This window comes from Dysidea avara, chromosome 3 (genome assembly GCF_963678975.1).
Source record: "Dysidea avara chromosome 3, odDysAvar1.4, whole genome shotgun sequence".
Classification (NCBI taxonomy): Eukaryota; Metazoa; Porifera; class Demospongiae; order Dictyoceratida; family Dysideidae; genus Dysidea; species Dysidea avara.
In genome coordinates, this window is record NC_089274.1 from 48,771,586 (window position 1) to 48,793,149 (window position 21,564).

Sequence of the window (21,564 nt, forward strand, 5' to 3'; positions counted from 1 at the left end):
CACTTTAATTTCGTGGCTATTAAACTCTGAACTTACGAGCCGATTTTAAAAATAACTCACCTCAGAAACAACCTAGCGCTAAGCCGCCTTGGCTCTTATGGTTTCTCACCTTGTAGAACAACTCTATGGAATCCTTTTTAACGATAACAACGTGGAAACTGGTTAAAATGCAAACCCACATTTTTCAACAAGTGCTATCACGCCCGTCAACAGCGAATCGCGAAAAATCTTTCCATAGCCCTGTAAAGAAACACTTCACCAGTGCCTCTGCCAAATTTTGAGAGTCTATGGTAAGTAAATAAGGAGTTATTTCACTAATTGTGAGACAGTTAACTGGACAGGGTGCGCTCCGTAAAGCAGTAATCATGCGATGACAGCTGGTGTTGTTCGCTATGAAGTTACCAGAGTTTTGACAAGGTGACGAAGTTAGTATGTGAATATCATTACTTGTATCAGCAATAGTAGCCTGACAGTCTGATAGAGCTGGTTCTTTCAATATTTCGAAGCGCTTCGCTTTGTTGTGTTAGTTTTCCGTGTTTTTTTGTGCATGACCACAAACGTGATGTCCCATTAACCTTGTAAGGCTTCATTTGATTACTTCAGTGCCACCTTAAACAACAGCAACACAATAATTATTTTTAGAGGTGCTTAGTACGCACGAAGGTGCAGGGTGACAATTTCATAGCTAGTTTTAGTTTGGTTCGCTTTGGTTTCAGGTGAATTTGTAATAAATGTGCATATTTTCATGAGTTATATAAGCTGATCTTGGCCTGACATAAAGTTGTAATAGTATGAGAAGTAGCTATGGCTCCTCCACAAGGTCACTGGGGGGGGGGGGGCATTTGCCCCAAATGCCGCATCCTGGATCCGCCATTGTAACGATATGCTACATTATCCTAAAATTTCAAAACATTTACTTGCCATGTATTAGGAGTTTGATCTTTCACTGAAACCTTGTAAGTGTTGGTATTACGAGTCATATGGGGGTATTATGAGTCATATGTGGGTATTATGAGTCATATGGGGGTATTATGAGTCATATGTGGGTATTATGAGTCATATGGGGTATTATGAGTCACTGCGTTCATAAGGTCATCATTTCATGTCGAATTATGGTAAATGTTATGGAAACATTTGCAGCAACTCTAAAGATTGTCAAAACACCTTAGTTAACTTAGTACGTAGACTTCATGTCTTTTTCCTGCTTACCACATGGTAAGGGGTACAGATAGCTATTCTGGAATGGTATTTCTATAGGGACATAGTTTAAAGTCCTGTGTAACCTCTTAATTGGATCTGTGTTAGCTTTCAATCTGCATGATTCAACCTATTAAATTCATTTTAAGCTATGTGACCCACAATACCCCTGACCCATAATTCCAGCATGTACTGTCTATAGAGGTTATCCATTTGACGTCATGCTAAATATTTTGTGTGTATAAATACAGGTTATCTTTGTGAATGCATAAAGCAAGAGTGAGTTACAAGCCGAAGAATGCTAGTGAAAATAAGAAAGCTGTGGTGCATTTGTTATGTTTTATTCGTTGCTTAGTAATATTGCGTCACAGCTGGAAGAAACAGGGCCATTAAACTCCAGCTGCTCGCTGACTTGCTGAATTAACCCGGTTCCCTTTATTCCCGCTCTTCAATTGGCTATTTCTATAAGCAACTCACTTGGTGTAGCGATTCCCCCAAGTCTTTTTTCAATTGTGCAAAATTGCCCAAAAAAAGTTTATTTTCTCACATGGGTCCCATTGATTTTTACCTCAAAAACATGGTGTCTAGTAATCATTACTAACCTAAAATAACGCAGCTTGATATTAACAGATAACCTCTATTCGCAAACTGCCTGCATTATTTCCTGAATCAGAGTGTTAGCCTACGACTTCCTGCGGTTGGCCTGCGACCGTAGCTGAGATCTGCCACTTAATGGATAACCACTAGGGACCTGTGAGAAGGCTACCCAGTGGTGACTTGATCCCCAGCAACATGCAGTCTAGGCATGCGCCAAAGGAGTCACAACAACCGGGATCTGTGATCTTCTCTGCATATTCAACCTATACTTAAACATCGACTTCTCGCCAGCAATGGTTTTATCTGTAAACGCTATAGATGGATTAACAGTTCACTACACGTCGGTATTTTTCTGTATTTTATAAGTTTAGCACTGGCAACAAAGGTGTGCCTTAGGCCACTCCAAGAAAATTCATTGTTTCCCATTTCCCGCCTGCATGCAAATTCTCTTCCTGCATGGTCATTCGTTATTGCTGTCAACTAAACATTTTATTCATTATTTATCCTGTGATTGCATAGCAGTAACTAGTTTAGCATTCAGAAAGTCATAAAAATAGTTATAATGAATAATAGATATTGAACCGCCCGCCCGCATGTATTTTTAAGGTCAATGAAATGGGAAACAAGGAATTTTCTTGGAGTGGCCTTAATTTGTTACAATATGGCACGTTACAGGTGTTTTAGCCAAGGGGGTGTCATGTAGATACGCACTGTAGGTAGATCTACAACCATGGGTCTGAAGTAAAATACAGGTCAAAGTCTTGACCCGCGACTAAATGCCTTTTTTTAAATCTTTGACTGGTGACTTAGTGGTAATATTTCAGTACTTTTTGATTTGGGTGGGAAATTTTTACCCTTGACTGTTGACTTGGCATGAATTTTATGTCCTTGACCTTTGACTTAGACTTTGACTGTGGTCGCAGATCTACCTACTGTAAGTGCTTGTGTGTCACCCCCTTGTTTAGCAACACTCTACGAAGCATTGTATGCTCGTAGGCGTCATGCTTGGGCCAGCTTGGCTTCTTTGTGTTGAACATTGTCAGCATTTGCCTGCAGTGTTTGTTTTCATTAACAAATTGTGATGCCGGAAGAGCCAGAAAGATAGAATCTCTCCCAACTTTTACAGTGGCTGCGGCACAGATGTTGCGATACCAGCGAGGCATGTTCCCATATTGTTTATTAAAGTGCCCCCATCAAGTTCCCAGTAATACAGTAGGTGGTTTGCAGCTATATGGAAACCAGTCTTATCTGTTCTGCTAGTACACTTTGTGACGAGTGTGTTGCCATGTCAACAGAATGGTAAATAAACTAATAAACAACATTTATACTAATTAATCTGTCTATCCATCTGTTGTCTGTACAGTGACTGTCACCATGGTTCCTGGATACATTAAATATAATGATGGCTTGTAGTATCTCCAAATAATTCTCTGTTTCCCATCCTGGACTCAAGCATATTTTCTTGTGGGTGGGCGGTCCATTTCCATTATCTTGCAGCTTTTCAAACCATTGTTTGCCCGGCACAATCATAAAAGCTGCATACAATAATGCTTAGCTTGTTCTTTTCTTTAATTAAGTTGCAAAAATAACAGAAATGTGAAGTTTGTGCTTGGAGTGCCAGTGCCCATCTAGCTAAAAGGCCTGGCCAGACAGCCATTGTAATGGTGCATGATCAGTGTGTATAGTAAACTGGCTGCCCAACAAGTAATGTCTAAATTGCTTGGTGGCGTAAACAATGGCAAGACACTCTTTCTGAAGAACGCTGTAATTTTGTTCAGACTTGGACAGTGTGCGGCTGGCATAAGCTATAACATGGTGGTCTTGCTCCAGCACTGCACCTAAACCAACATTGCATTGCTAGCATCAGTGTAGACAGCAAATGGACTAGCTGAAGTGTGGAACTGGGGATAAGTTAAAACAGGTGGTTGTATCAATTTCTGCTTGAGGGTCAAAAATGCTGTTTAACAAGCATGCATTTTTCTGTGTCACTGCATGCAAGGGAGCTGCTACCTTAGAAAAATCCTGAATGTAACGACGATAATATGATGAAAGGCCTAGAAATTGCCGCAGACCCTTAACATCTGTAGGAGCTGGCCAAGCTTGAACTGCCTGAACCTTAGTTGGATCTGTTGACATACTATTGGCTGAAAAAACATGCCCCAAATATGTTACACTAGTCATACCAATTCGGCACTTTCTACCACGCAAGGTAAGACCAGCATCATGTAGCCTCTGAAAAACTGTGGTCAGATAGATGTTCTTGATGTGCCTACTCAGTTGCAGAGTGAATAAGAATATCATCCAGATAAATAGTGACATATGACAAACCTCGAAAGATAGTGTCCATTAAATGCTGAAAGGATCCTGGTGCTCCTGTTAACCCAAATGGCACCCTGCAAAACTGGAATAGCCCATTCCCGGACCAGGACAAAATGCTGTCTCTTCCTTATCTGCTGGGTTGACCTGAAGCTGCCAATATCCACTTTGTAGATCTAATGTTGAAAAGATGGAAGAGCCAGCTAAACAGTCTTGAACCTCGTCTGGTAATGGGAGGGGATAAACATTACAGGAAGTGCATTTATTGAGCTCCCTATAGTCCACGCAGAGGCGGAGTTCTCCTGACTTCTTTTTGACTAAGACTGTAGGGGCCATCCATGGACTGCTGCTTTCTTTGATAATGTGATTATCCAACATTTGCTGCAGCTGGGCTTCAATCTCAGCTCTATAATGTGCAGGAATGCATCTGGGAGGAGCTTTCACAGGAGTGCCGCTGGTTGTAATGTAGTGGTATGTGCCATTAGCCTTGCCTGGCTTGGTGACAAAAGTTGCTTAAACTGTTGAACAACAGATTGCAAGCATGGTCTACTGCTCTCAGGCATGTTGTAAGCTGTCGTACTGGCAAAACATGGTATTGCACACTCATTAATGACATCAATACCTGGTTCTTTCACAATGCTGGCTGCACATAGCTTGATCTTAGCCTTTGTGATATCTACCCATATGGGGTGCAGTTCCTCTGGCATAGTTGGTGTTGTTTCAGCTGGTTCAGTATCATCTCTAAATGGCTGTATCATGACTGGGCTGAAAGCAAAATTAAGTACAAGATTATGTAGCTGTAAGAAATCTAAACCCAAGATTACTGGGGCAACTAACCTGTCTACAACAATGAAGTTATAATTGTAATTGTAAATTTTGGATAGAGGCATAGCCTATCATACGCACATTAAAGTAGCTATACCCATTAAAAATCATAAATTATATTACTATAGTGTCTGTCCAGCAGATTTTTAAATTGATTAGGGGAGTTGGAGTCAATCACTGATTGGGGTAAAGAATTCCAATCATTAATCACTCTAACTGAAAAGAAGGATGATCTTGATAAGCAATTTGTATGTGGCTTGAATAATTTCATGTTGTGTCCTCTTGTTGTGATTGTGGAGAATGACAATAAGTTCTCTGTATTTATGTTATAGAAATTGTTGATCATTTGGTACAAAAGTAGTAGATCTCCTCTAAGCCTTCGGTACTGTATAAAGATGGTAAATGTAGATAGTGTAATTGATCAACAAATCACGACAGGTGGTAATCATTCTAGTGGCTCTTCGTTGTATAGCTTCTATCTTATGTTTATCCATGATGTAATATGGCCCCCAAATTGCATTATTATACTCAAGCAGTGGGTGCACTAGGGATTTGTATAGTTCAAGCATAATATCTGAGTCTTTACATTCAAATACTTTAGAAATGAGACCTAAAATACAGTTAGCATTATTTGCAGTAAAATCTGTGTGAGTGTGGAACTTAAGTTTAGAGTCCATGCAAATTCCCAGATCACGTATGTCCTCAAAAAGTTCAAACATAACAACATGTGAATCATCAATATGTAAGATTTTACACTTAGTGACATTAAAAGACAAAAGCCATGTTTCAGACCACTGTTCAAGAACATCTATATCGTTTTGTAACTGCAAACAGTCCTCAGGAGAGTGAATAATCCGATAAAGCTTAATGTCATCGGCAAACATTAAAAAGGAACTGGAAACTAGGGATGGAAATTCGTTCACATACAGGGTTATGAATTACTTGTAGTTGGTTAATTTTGACTGGAAGCCTTACACAACAACTAATTGGCAGTGGACTGGTGATGATTTCATTTCTCATTATTAATGACACAGCTGATCCTGAATCTAGCATCATTTCCACCTGTCTACCAGCTAGTTCACCTGTGATGATGGCTGCACATGTTCTAACTGCAGCTACTGTAATAGTCTGATCTGGGCCTATGGCTGCCTGGGGCGTCCATGGCCTGACTTGGGCACCCCGTTGTCATTTAACTGCATCTGACAATATTGTTCCACATGACCCCACTGGCCGCACACAAATAATGACACTGTTCATATTCATCTTGGAATCGCTGTTGGCAGTTACACTGGAAGTGTCCTAGCTGGTTACAACAGAAACATTGTCTTGCAGCAAACGATTGTGGTTGTCGCGAACGGCGTTTGGTTAGTGTTGCAACTTGTAGCGTTAGTTCTTCAACTCGCTCAGCGAGCTGCTGAAATTCTTGGTTACTGGCTGCTAGAACAATTGCAGAGCACGACCCTTTAGCAGGTTCCTGTAGTTCAGCGTCGATGACCATCAACAATCGAGCTCGTTCCAGAGCCTTAGTAATATCAGCTGTTGCATGGAGTTGTTTACCACTGAAACTAGTGGGCCAGCCAAAAAGTACTGCAACAGGAGTTGGTTTCTAGAGGTTCCATCAATGTTTGGCATAGCGTGAAGTAGCATTTGTTTCAAGTCCTGTAGGAACATCGACAATGCCTCTCCTGGCCATAATTTTCGTTTGTGGAATGCTTCTAAAGATGAGAATTCCAGCAGCAAAAGTTTTTTCTTGAGTTCTTTCTTAGTCACTGTGTGATCTGCTTGTTGTTCCTCTGTCAATTCAGTTCATGCTGCTAAAGCTTCTCCTTCTAGTAGCGTAGGAAGTTCTAATGCCTTCTTGCCAGCGTCCCAGCCATTTGCTTTGCTACAAATGTCAAAACATAATAACCACTCTGTTATATCGCCAGATTGGAAAGGCCTCGGTACACTTATATGCTTCGATTCAACCATCCTCTGCTACCACTGTAATGCACCTTGTAGGTAAGCTGACATGACGTGCAACAATACTAGACCACAGCAGCAATGTAATATATCATACAACCACACAGAAACACAACTGGCTATCAAGTACAGAATAGTTACTTATATATCTTACACTCACGTGACCTATTACAATGGCATAATATGTGTGCATGTACAAGTTAACAAGTTCCATCTATTACACAGTCAAGAAAACCGGTGCACCATACCATTGTATATTGACAGGAAGGAAATAAAACATGGTTTTCTCACATGAATAGCTCCTTGGCCCCTTGTCCAAAGCGCACCATTTTTGCATTATAGCTGTTGGGCAAGCAACACAGCAAATTTGCGCTAGCCATTTGCGAGATATGGGCATTCAAAATTTTGTTACTTTTGTCATATTTCCCTCTCTTTTTTAAGGTTTAAGACCCTTATGGGGTCTTAGATTTCTTTTCACACGCTATAAAACACAAATATGTAGCTCAGTTGTGTTGAACTTTGGTCTAACTAAGACAGTGTGTAAAGGGTAAATTTCATGTCTTAGTTTGCTATTAGATATATATATATATACTAGCTGCGGTACCTGCCCTTCATGCAGGTTGAGCTAAATGATTATATAATATTGTGCCTGTCCTTCTAATATTGTATTGCTTGTACTTAACCACCATACATGTACTGTTGTAAAATCAAAATGTCTGTGATACATTTAGCTCACCAACTGTAACACTAATATTATTGATGCAGCAAACATTCAAGTTTTGTGTAATCTTTCTGACATTCACACACACACACGCACACACATGCACACACACGCACACACACGCACACACACACACACACACACACACACACACACCACACACACACACACACACACACACACACACACACACACACACCACACACACACACACACACACACACACACACACCACACACACACACACACACACACACCACACACACACACACACACACACACACACCACACACACCACACACACACACACACACACACACATACACACACACTACACACACCACACACACACACACACACACACACACACCACACACACACACACACACACACACCACACACACCACACACACACACACACACACACACACACACCACACACACCACACACACACACACACACACACACACACGTTGTAAAAAAATAAAACAAACACATATGATTGATCAGTTAGTGAATACACACTGAAGTTGGATTAAAGTTGCCAGCTGATCATTAAAGCTAGACTAAAGGCCGGCCTGCAAATACCCATAGTCAACAACTGTTATCCATCTGCTTTACCAGCCAAGTACAAACTATAATTTCCATCATGGCTTACTCACTTGGAAGTTGCTCAGTTGATTACTTACGGTAACTCCAGTCTCTCGGCTCACTCGTTACCTCAGCCACTCCCGTTAGCTTCCGTTTGACTTTGACTGTATTCCTATCCCATTCAGTTTAGTCCTGTGCTGTTTGTACTCTTCACCAGACCGTTCATATTCCAGGTGGCCACTATCTTTCCTCTTCAGCCGTGAGTGTTCTGCATGGATTTTGTAAAATTGTCACTCCAGGCATAGATGCCTCATTGTAACTCTACTACTTCGCTGTGATCCACCTATCTACCATTCTAGAAGCATAGAAACTTGCTTTTCTTCACTGCGCATTGTTTAGAATTGTTCAACACGTCACACGTGTCTGACGTCATTACTATTGACTTAGCAAAGGGATTTCAAGGTAAGCGTGTTTCCGTAAATTCACGTTATATTATACTTCGACTTTCCTGTCTGTTTGCTTTCTTGCTGAATTGTAAGGTTGGTTCATTAGTTGTAGGCATGAATTCCACCATTGGATAAACAATTTGCGGTAAAGAGTAGGCTTGCAGATTCGAAGTTAATTACTGAGGGAATGTGGGCGTGGCACTTGTCAGAAAATGTTCAAGACTTTTATTCCATAGTGACACGGTAGTGGTAGAATTCACCATGTAACTACCACCAAAGGGTGTGTATTATAACGTAGATCAACAGCATAGGACTGCGATTGCCATTCCATGTAGTGGGAAGCAGCTGTGTTCCAAATACCTGTTTACAAAATTGCTGTAATGGCGATTTTTCAGCACTGTACAGCAAACGGGACATGCTAGAAATTTCTATTAATAAACTCCTTGGTGCTGGCTTGATGGTGATTAATATGCAGCAAATCCGAGGTCAATCGGTGCTACTGTTTGGGAGTTAGCTGGACCACGGACAGACAGACAGCATTTCAGCTTTATATGTAGATATATAGACTGTTTATTCTCAAACTTTTACAGGGTAAAACAGATATTGGAATAACTTGAAATTTGGTGTACATAGGCTGATCATCATAGCGTGCTTTTGAAAAACAATGAAGTTGTGTACTCTAGTGTTCCACCAATACAGAAAAGTACCTACCGAAAATTGTGATTGTGGTTTTTAGTTGGTAAAATTCTAGGGTCTATAGCTAGATCAGGAAAATTTTGGTGCAATATAATTTCGTCACTGGCATAATCGACAAAAAAATTTTGACGGAAATAACTATACATTAATATTTGTATGTGCAAATTATTCGTATAGTTAAAAATAATTCGTCATTTTAATTTTCGTTGATACAACCAGCGACAAAAAATTTTGACAATGGATTTTTTTGATTTACGGTAATATAGAACGTTGGTACTCTACTGTGAAGCAGCTCTACTATAAGCCAGTTATCATACAGTACGATAGTACTGTATAATAGAGACAGCGAAGGTGTGGGTGTGGCCGTGATAAAATATAACCCAAAAACCTGCCTCAATTTTTCCTCACATCATGACAGTGTTGGTCGGGTAAAATTAAGCCCAAAAGTGTCTTTAGATCGACCCGAAACGTTTATGTCAAGTTGCTACAGAATTTTTTTTTAAATTATTGAACAGAATTTTCTACTGCCTGCCTGCCTGCCTGCCTGCCTGCCTGCCTGCCTGCCTGCCTGCCTGCCTGCCTGCCTGCCTGCCTGCCTGCCTGCCTGCCTGCCTGCCTGCCTGCCTGCCTGCCTGCCTGCCTGCCTGCCTGCCTGCCTGCCTGCCTGCCTGCCTGCCTGCCTGCCTGCCTGCCTGCCTGCCTGCCTGCCTGCCTGCCTGCCTGCCTGCCTGCCTGACGCCTTCAGTCAAGCATAGCAGAAAACTGGCTACAGCTACAGCCCTAATTCTTTCACAGAAAAGTTTCTTTCGTATATTGATAAACATACAATGAGTGTGCTATTGTATTACCTTTCATCCTTCTTTACCATGGCCATCAGTCAAGGTTCTCTCCTGATAGTGTTAATAGACTACAGTAGGGCTTCCATCTATGGCTGCATCAAACTATTTGAATACATGTGGCGTTGCACCAAACTATTTGAACACACGTGGCTCAGTGGTTTTGAAGTTGGCAGTTGATACTGTATAATAAAAAACTTTGGCAAAAACCCACTATTGCAAAATTGGCAAAAAAAACTTTGGCGAACAGCGCTTCACCTGAATTTTTTTATAATCTATGATAGAGTGTAGCTATACCACATACTGTATACACGCAAGTAAACAACTCGCCAATTAAGGGGCATGGCAGCCATTTTGTTTGCGAGTCTTTATCCCTCACAGTAAGGGATGATGACTCGCAATGGAAATGGCTTCCACACTCCTTAATTGACAAGTCTTAATCGCTTGCACATAGCGATGTTGCATTCGAGTGGTAGCTAGTTATCGTACAAATGGCAAAATTGCTTGTGTTTCTAAACGCCAAGCTAAATGCATTTCACACTATGTTTAGTTACGTGAATACAACTTACTACAGTTTAGAAATTTATATAGTACGTGGTGCACATGTGTTATGATAGTTGATTGCTTGCATAATATACAGCTAGAGCTGTGATTAACTCTATAATAATATTGTGACTGGTTTCCAGGGTATTTAGTAGTCATGAGCTTGCAAAAAAAAGTTCACAAAGAAGTATAAGAAAAATTAGGAATTTTAAAATAGAGTAGGGACAATGTATAGTACTGCAATAAAAAGTACTGAAACAAGCTGGATCAGAGTAGCTAGTACGTAATGTGATAGAACAATAAACTAAAAGCACAGTAGGGATATTTACTTCTTATTGTTTTATTTGGACATTACGTACTACTCCGATCCAGCTTGTGTCGGTACTTTTTATTGCAGCATTATACACTGTCCCTACTCTGATTTTTAAATTCCTAATTTTTTCTCATACTTGTCTAATTTGCTGTATGTTACTGTTGTTTTTCACGAGGGGTAAGTAACGAGCCAAATCGTCTACGAAATTTCAAAGATGACTGCACATATTTCATCTTTCAGAAATATTACTGACCATATTTCATCTTTCAAGACTAATTTCGGTTAAAATATCTCCGTAAAATTCAGTAATTTTAAAATTAGTAAATCCGTAAATTTCAGACTCCGTAAAATTCTGTAATTTTTTGTTACATCTTTTCGATCGTCAAATTTCATCTTTCAAACTGCACAAATTTAAGGCAATATTTCATTTTTCAGAAATAATTTCAGAGGTGATCTATGAAATTTCAGGTTGTTACCAACCCCTCGGTTTTTCATTTAATTTGACTATTGGCGTGCACCATATGAAACTTTGTGCCTTGAAATTCTATGTCTAAATAAAAACAGCATCCTGGAGAATCACCACCAGCTAAAGAAAGAAAAACAGTAACTACAACATGTGTATCTTAATTGTAGTATGCATAGCCACCGTACTCATCACTTCAAAGTTCTATCAGCCAGATTACAAACATACAAACTGTCGTGTGGAATGGTTTACCAACAGACATTGTTTTATCACCTGACATTGAAATTTTCCAAGACAGACTAAATCATCATTATTTTGCATTTACTACATAAAAGAGGTCAACTGTAATTATTATTGTAATATGTACTAGGGGTGCAACAATATATATTGTAATATGTACTAGGGGTGCAACAATATATATTGTAATATGTACTAGGGGTGCAACAATATATATTGCAATATGTACTAGGGGTGCAACAATATATATTGTAATATGTACTAGGGGTGCAACAATATATATTGCAATATGTACTAGGGGTGCAACAATATATATTGCAATATGTACTAGGGGTGCAACAATATATATTGCAATATTTTCTATCACAATACAATGCAATATGTGTGATGAAACATATTGATATATTGCGTATTGCAATATGTACCACTCTGCGTGGGCAGTTCAAAGGCACCGCCAGTGCCATAATTTGTATATTGCACTGCTGCAGACCGCAGCGAGTGCATTATAACTTATAACGCACTGGTTGCGGTTTTGTAGACCACAACGAGTGCATTATAAGTTATAATGCACCGACCGCAGTGCAATATACAGATATTGCACTGGCTGCGGTTTTGTGCAGCATAGCACAAGTGCCGGTGGCGAAGACCACTACGACACCTCACCGAATAGGTGGAAAGACACTTCACAGATCACTCGAATTCTTTTATAGCCTGACATGTAAAGGTCGATTGTGGGCCATAACGTCACCAATACGTATAATGTTTACAAGCAGCCAATGGCAATCGAAAAAGCCAACGCGGGTGGCCACAACTCTAGTCTACATATATATATAAACGTACTTATACACCTTACTAGTCTGGTGCCATCTTAGCCCAGATTAAACTGTAGTCCACTTCGACAATGACTCAATAAAACAAATATATTCTAAATAATACTAACCTTTATACGTTCGATTGTGGTAACCAGTTTTGTCATGCCACCAGATTAGAGTTTAGCCAGTGTAAATAGTAAGAATTAGACTAGTATCGTTTAGTAGTTAGGTTTTGTTTACTTAAACCGTCTATTTAGCTGCTTTTTTTCGCTTGAGAGAATCACTATGGTGATTAGTCTGGTGCTTAGTCTATATGGCACGCTGGCATGCTGAGCACTACATGATGAGAGTCGAACAGCGAATGCAGGTTAGTGATATAACCCATAGCGTACTAGTTTTCAATATCTCAGGTGGCTGCAGTACTGCAGGGGAACGTCATCGCAACATCAGGCTTGGTTACCCACAATCGATGTTAGAAACCTGGCCTTTATAAGTGTTACAGCTGTCTTGTGAGACTCTCCCCACCTATTAGGTGAATGGTACATAACAGTTATACAACGTGCACTCGTGCTCTGCCTGTATAAACGCACTTGCCTTCGGGCCTGACGGCCCTCAGGCTCGTGCGTTTATATCAGGCAGAGCACTCGTGGCCGTTGTATAACTATATAATATTGCTGTGTTACAATATATTGCATAATTTACAATATATTGCATAATATTGCAGGGTTGTAATGGGCTGTGGCTTGTGGATAATTAGCCTATTCAGCTGTCACTCTCCTGGAGGGCGGGAATCAAAGCCACCAGAATGTAATTGTTGATGTTTTAGAAGCCACATATCCTAACAAACAGTACTGGTTGTAGTACTGCTTACCTGTACTGTAATTATTTAATAACTGTTGGCCATTATGAGCAGCTTTTGACTGGTGGGTGTACACCACATGACTAATGCTATTTGTTGTATCTTATGAAGCTTAAATCCATGAGTTATTTACACAAGTATAGCATTTTAACGTCACCAAAGGCCCTAATCCAAATATTGCAATATTTTTTTAAGACAATACGCAATATGGTATTTACCCGTATTGTTGCATCCCTAATATGTACATGATACTTATGTTGAGTATTTGTACAGTATTGATAAATAATAATAATGATGATCTAATGTCTAGCAGTAAATTTCACTGATACAGATACCGATAATTTCCTTACAATTTACACACCTCTCGAGTTACAGTACTGCCCAGAGGAAATGTTACAATCTTTCGCGAGTGCTCAAATCCAGGCCACGACTCGACATGACGCACGACTGGAATACATCACGTGCGAAGGCACGCGGTTACTGGAGCAGCCACCTGAGGGAGCTCGCGTGTCGTGGCTACACGTGGTGAGTTAGTTAGCACACAGATGCCAAAGAAATCGTGGGTCGAAAATTGGCTACACGAGTGTCAACTGCTTGCGAGTGTAACGTTACCTCTGGGCAGTACTGTAGCTATGTGTGACTGCTCTATTAGAATATTTTATTGTACAGTGACTGTTCTATTAGAGTATTTTGATCTTTTTCATACAAACATAGTAAGGAGCAGTTGTTCAATGTTTAAGAAAGCAAATCTTGCAACTTTTATGCTAGAATAACGCTCAACACTATTTCCAGCCTGTTGCAACCCAAGTTTTACTGGTATAGCATTTTTCAAATTGCGAAGGTGCTCATCAAAACTCCTGCCCACCACAATTATGTCATCAATGTAGACTATGCAACTACTCCATTGGAGGCCCAACAGTACCATATTAAACCATTGAAAAGTTGCAGGAGCGTTGCATATTCCAAACGGCATAACATTAAACTGGAACAGGCTCTCGTGTGTGCAAAACGCTGTCTTTTCTCTGTGCTGTGGGTCAACTAGTACCCACTCTTCAAGTCTAATGTGAAAAAGTACATCGAGCCTGCCAGGGTATCCAGAGTGTCATCAATCCTGGGTATGGGATAAGCATCCTTGTGAGTTATTTCGTTCACCTTTGCAGTAATCTACGCAAAAGTGAAGAGAACCGTCCTTCTTTGGTACAAGAACAATAGGGGATGCCCAAGGGCTTTTTGATGGGGCAATGATGTATTTTTCTTGCATTTCAGTTAGAAGTATCTTAATTTCATCTCTTTGGGGTAGAGGAACTCTCCTTACTGCTTGACGGACAGGGTTTCCATTGGTTTCAATCCGATGATTCAACACATTCGTTCGACCAAGGTAACCAGGCTTATAAGCAAATATGTGTGCATAAGAAGTAAGCAGAGCACTAAACTGAGTGAGCTGGTGGTCTGAAAAAGTATCCGACATTGTGCTGAGTACATCATCTACCACTTTCTTCCATTCCTGGTCGGTACAAGCAGAATCAATAGTTTTGCCTACTGATAATATCTCCTCTATATTACTGATAGCTTCTGCACTTGCCATTTGGTCCCCTTGTAAATGGTAGTTGGCTTATAATCTAGGTTAATTATCTGGAGTGGTACAAGCCCATTTTGAGGCACCACAATGGCTCTTGCTATGTGAACAAGCTGTTTCTTAACTGGCTTGTCCTCCACCATCCAAGTCCCTTCACAGTTCAGGGGCATCGTTCCCATAACCTCAATTTCACTGGCAGCAGCGATGGTCAGTGTTTCTGGTATGACCACCTCTACATGCCCTGTACTATTCTCTGGTAGCTGCTTTGCATTCAGAGATATTCGGGTCCCACCAGAACAAAGTTCCCCTCGTGCCAGGTCTAAGACACAATCATTAGCCTCCAAGAAATTCAATCCAAGGATTCCTTCTGATGTTAGGGCATTAACAACAATTAGTTCTTGTTTAAATGTTTTCCCTGAGATCTCTAGCTCAACAGTTACCGATCCTTGAATCTGCAAAGGTGCACCATCAATACCAACCAACTGGGTTCATTCTCGGGGCAGTGGGTGACTTAATGCGTTCCCATACCTCACTAGATACAAGCGATACAGCTGCCCCAGTGTCTACCAGGAATGATACCTCATTACTAAATACACGTGCACACACAGTATAATTTGATACACTATTTGTAGCAATTGTGCACATGTCGTTATCAGGCAAGGCACAGTTACTGTTACATACCTGACACATGGGTAAAGACACTTCTCCACACGTTGTAGGTGGGATATTAGCACATCCACTAGCATAATGTCCTGGCTGCTCACACTTGTAACAAATTATTGCTCGATGTTTCCTCCTCTTCTGTCTTTGCTGGTGGTATTGTTTCCTCATTTTAGTTGTTACTTGTCTCTCATTTATCTCATCTTCCAGATTCTTGAGCTTTTCCATTAATGTATTTAACATTGCTACCAGATTAGGCTGTGTGGAGGAAACTGTACATTCCTGTGGCCCTTGATGCTCAGCCTGTATGGCCGCTTCTCTGAGCACGTAGGACTCAAGGTCTATAGTACTCAAGACAGCTTCTGACATGGTCTTCGGGCGGCGTTGTCTCATACTGAGAGCTATTCTGGGATCTTCCAGTTGATCAAAGTAACGACTCAGAGCTATGTATTCTCTGGCTTCCTCTTGAAGCTCTGGATATGCCTTGTCTGTTAAAACACCGAGTCTGTCCGTGAAATCACTCCAACTTTTAGTTGCTCGTTTTGTACTATGCCGCAGTTCATTCTTATAATGTTCTGTTTTACTACTGGGCTCGAAATGTTCCTGAAGGGCTTCTCTGGCCTGTTTGTAAGACTCACTCTTAGCTCTGCTTAGCGCCACACGTGCCTTTCCGGTTGCGCGCACGTGCAACCATTGCAATTTTGTAATGTCGTCCCACCAGTTGACCACTGCCACACTTTCAAAGTGTTGGATCCACTCGCAGAAGTCCTCCTCACCGCTAAACACCTCAGGAAGAATAATTGGCCTTCCCATCGGCTGAGTACTGTCCTCATCAGACACCCGATTAATCTGGTGGTTCATCGCTCAGCCGTGACGTGAACTGCAACAAACAACAAAAACAACAGGCCACTACAATACAAGACTCGACCTTCCGGGGTACCGTTCAACGTAAGGAGTTGATATGCCACGGTACCACAGGTTTTTCACTTTAGGTTCAAATGAAACGTCACGGGTCAGTCTAGGCACGAGTCTTCTGGTGTGGCCCCAGCTGAATCCTGCCAACTACGCCAATGTAACAAAGCAGATTACGAGCACTATTCAAGCTACCACTCATACACTATTCACAACAAGACTGACTCAAATGTACAAGGACCAATTAATACTTAACTATGTAAATAGCTTATACAAAAGGTGTTTATAATACAAAAATAAATAATTTGATAGGTCCGTTACACTGGTGCTGATACTAAAACAATCAAAAGCCTTGTTAAAAACAATTTATCGATCTCTGGTGATGAAGTCAATAAGGTGACCAGATTGGGTAAACGTGATGAAGATTCCCCAAGGCTTTTACTGGTGATGATGGCAGACGAAACATCAAAATGGAAATGTCTAAAACAGGCCCCCAAACTTAGGAATGACTCAAAATTTTGTAACGTTTACTGATTTAACTTTAAAAGAAAGACAAGCAAACAATCTTGAATTAAAAGTCGCAGGGAGAAATGTGAAAAGGATCTGATGATTAAACATGGAAAGATAACAAACGAACCTCTACTAGAAACCAACAAAATTCTGATAAATCATCCACTGAAACTGCTTCCCATCAATGACTAGGTACCGTATGGTAAAAAACTTTGGTGGTAAAAATCTTCGGCAAATTTGGCGAACAGTGTTCAATTCACCAAAGTTTTTTTCGCCAATTATTTTAGATGATCACACGACTGAGCACATTGAGTAACTAGAACTTAAGATGAAGGTCAGCTTACGCAATAAAGATCGAGCTGACTTTGGATATCTTCGAAATGTGTCCCACAGTTGTAAGCACTCCTTGGGATAGCATTTCCAACTGGCTTCCCATTCGTGCGTCAGCTAGTTCATTGTCTCACGATGGATTTGACCAAATTGATATACATGATAACCTCTGCTACTAAAAAAGTAAAATACAGTTGCTCTCGGCATTGCAGGAGATAGCGAAGCACACCTTTGCTAGCAAATTGTTAGATTAGTAGCTACAAAAATACTGCTACAAAAACAACATTAGCTACCTATACACTTACTACACTACTTAACTGATGAGTTGACACCTTGTTGTTGTCCTTACGTATCATACAGTAAAAAGCTTTGGCGAATATTATTTCAATTGCCAAAGTTTTTTCTGCCAATTTTTTCAACAGAGGGGTTTCGTCACACTTTTTTACTGCCAAAGTTTTTACTATACAGTAATACAGAACTTGTAGATAATTACCCTTCTAATGTTACACTCCTAAATTCCAGTAAACATGTTAATGGTAGCACAAATCTTTGTACTTTAAGAAACCTTAAGATTTTTTACACTAATTGTCATCAGTTTCTAAATAAACGTGATATGATGATCCCACAGATATTATTACGTTAGTAGAAGTTATTCCTAAGGCACAAATTGTCCCAATCGATCAAGCTAGATTATCTCTTCCAGGTTTCATCGCATATTATAACTTCGATCCTAGCTTACCTAATCTTGGTAGTTCAGGCTCTTGCGGTATTGCAATATTTATCTCCAGCAGCATTAATGCTTATGAAATACATTATCCAGAACCGTTTCATGAACAATTGTGGCTCTCAATCCCACTTATAGGAAATGACTCACTTACGGTGGGCTGCATTTATCATAGCCCATCATCAGATGTCAACTAGCACTAGTCAACTAAATGAGTTACTTAAATCAGCTGCCTCTTCATGTACACATCTTTTGGTTTGTGGTGATTTCAATTACCCAAGCATTGATTGGACTACTGGTTATGGGCACACCTCTGAGCCTTGTGCCCAGCAGTTTCTTGACACCTTACAAGATCTGTTCTTGTATCAACACATCAATTTACCAACCAGATACAGACATGGTCAAGTATCTAATACTCTCTATCTGGTCATAACTAATGAGGAACATATGATTGATCATTTTTCACCACCTGGGCTTGCTCTTAATGACCACACTTGCATCCAGTTCACCTACACTTGTTATACTAGTGTGTCCAACAACCTTATCTCTAGATACAATATCCACCATGTTGACTATGACAAACTCAAGATTCTTATGAGTAATATTGACTGGAATGATGCAATAGGATTATTTCTCTGTACCTTCAAAAGTTTCTTGCATGACACTGTTCCTGTAACTACTGCTAAGCACAAAAATAACAACATTTATATCACATATGAGGCCAAATCTCTTAAAAACAAAAGAAACTGCTTATGAAGGAAATACACTAGATCCCGCTCTCAATCAGACTATGCTGCATATACTAGCACTCGCAATGCTTTGTGTACTTTAACATGTATCCTCCGTAGGAACTTTGAACATAGGATTGTCAACAATGTCAAGCAGAATCCTAAGGTATTTTGGAGTTATGTTAAAAGCAGGGTTAAAACTCACGCAAGTATTGGGTGCGTGGAAGGAATTGATGGTCAACTTCATCATTCTGACTGTACTAAAGCTAACACTTTCAATGGTTTCTTTTCTAGTGTGTTTATTGATGAAGATCCTAATACTGTTCCAACTTTTGCTACATCCAGAGATGACCTTCCCTCTTTGTCTTCTGTTGAAGTCACCCCATCTATAGTGTCTGAGAAATTGCAGTCTCTGAAGTGTGACAAATCACCTGAACCTGATGGATGGCCTCCTATAATTCTGAAAAACTGTGCTGACCAGTAATGTATTCCTTTGGCTATGTTGTGTACCAGATCCCTTGATAGTGGATTGTTGCCAAACGATTGGAGGATTGGACACATCACACCGATTTCTAAGAAAGGGAGCAAAGTTAAAGTTAATAATTAACTATCGCCCTGTGTGTCTTAACTTCAGTAATTATTAAATTATTAGAATCGATAGTCAAAGACACTCTATTATCTCACCTCTTCGATCATAATTTATTATCAGACAAACAACATGGGCTCATAGATCATGCTGTACTCAACTTTTATATGTTTTAAATGATTAGACTTCTGCTTTGGATCAGGGACTCCCTGTCATATATTTTGATTTTTCTAAGGCCTTCGATAGTGTGCCTCATAGTAGACTCTTGAGCAAGCTCAAAAGATACGGTGTGGATGGCCAATTGCTTGAATGGTTTCAATGTTTCCTTGTTGGCAGGCACCAACGTGTGTCCATGTTAATGGATTTTTGTCATCATGGGCAAGAGTAAATAGTGGTGTCCCACATGGATCAGTGCTTGGCCCTCTTATGTTTGCCCTGTATGTGAATGAATTGCCATTTCTAGCTTCCAGTTCCCTTTTAATGTTTGCTGATGACATTAAGCTTACGCTCTGCTGAGGACTGTTTGCAGTTACAACACGATATAGATGTTCTTGAACAGTGGTCTGAAACATGGCTTTTGTCTTTTAATGTCACTAAGTGTAAAATCTTACATATTGATGATTCACATGTTGTTATGTTTGAACTTTTTGAGGACATACGTGATCTGGGAATTTGCATGGACTCTAAACTTAAGTTCCACACTCACACAGATTTTACTGCAAATAATGCTAACTGTATTTTAGGTCTCATTTCTAAAGTATTTGAATGTAAAGACTCAGATATTATGCTTGAACTATACAAATCCCTAGTGCACCCACTGCTTGAGTATAATAATGCAATTTGGGGGCCATATTACATCATGGATAAACATAAGATAGAAGCTATACAACGAAGAGCCACTAGAATGATTACCACCTGTCGTGATTTGTTGATCAATTACACTATCTACATTTACCATCTTACAGTACCGAAGGCTTAGAGGAGATCTACTACTTTTGTACCAACTTATCAACAATTTCTATAACATAAATACAGAGAACTTATTGTCATTCTCCACAATCACAACAAGAAGAGGACACAACATGAAATTATTCAAGCCACATACAAATTGCTTATCAAGATCATCCTTCTTTTCAGTTAGAGTGATTAATGATTGGAATTCTTTACCCCAATCAGTGATTGACTCCAACTCCCCTAATCAATTTAAGAATCTGCTGGACAGACACTATAGTAATAAAATGTATGATTTTTAATGGGTATAGCTACTTTATTGTGTGTGTGATTTGGATGTACAGGATACGCCTCTATCCAAAATTTACAATTACAAAGCTGCGCTTCATTTTTGTTTATGTACGTAAGGGATACACCCCCTTTCAACTCGAAGCAATAGGCTATTCCTGGTAGTGTATGAGGCCTGCACCATTGTTTTTCAGTTGTTAAATGCCTGAAAACCTCAAAGGGAAGGTAGTTTACAAAGTCTGAGGAAAGTCGCCACACCCGTATTACAGTCCGCTGAAAAGCTAAATGTTTCTTTGAGTTGATAGTTGTGTTTTTGAATACTCTAAATTGGTCTGGTGGGTTAAGATTATTAGCTGGAAAAGGTGCACGAGTGCACATAGCACCTCCTTAATACCTGACTGCAGAATGTATGTTCCCTCAGAAAATTTAGTGGTAAAAGGGACATATGTATATATATATATATATAATCCACCAGAAAATTCAGCCATGAATTTAATTCATAAAATTTTTAATTCATAAAATTTCACAGAAATTTGTCGAAGCATTTCCAGTTAACCTGAAGGCACATTAGAGCTAGACAATGTAGTCATGAAATAAATAAGGTGTTAGGTCAATAATTTTAGCTGGAGAAATGCAAACCTGTAACTCCCATGATTTCTTTTGTTCTCACAGAACACAATGCTACTGTCAGTGTTGCTGATAACTATGACAACTACTGTTGTTCTGGCACTTCCTGATGGAGCCCCTGTGGGTGCATGTGAGGGAGGAAGTAACATTGTACCTCTACATAATAGACTCAACAATACGGCTACTGGAGCTGTGCCATTCACTGTTGATATTAGTGATGTAGGAAACAGTTATAGACCTGGCATCAATTATACTAG

General features: G+C 39.9%; 1 protein-coding gene across 1 annotated transcript in view; it reads left to right on the forward strand.

Annotated features, from left to right (window-relative positions):
* LOC136251432 (putative defense protein) overlaps nt 1–21,564 on the forward strand; it is a 32,508-nt gene that overhangs the window by 1,120 nt on the left and 9,824 nt on the right. Inside the window, exon 2 of the mRNA XM_066043886.1 lies at nt 21,353–21,563. Coding sequence (XP_065899958.1) covers nt 21,353–21,563 — 211 coding nt within the window. The remainder of the gene's footprint in view (nt 1–21,352; nt 21,564) is intronic.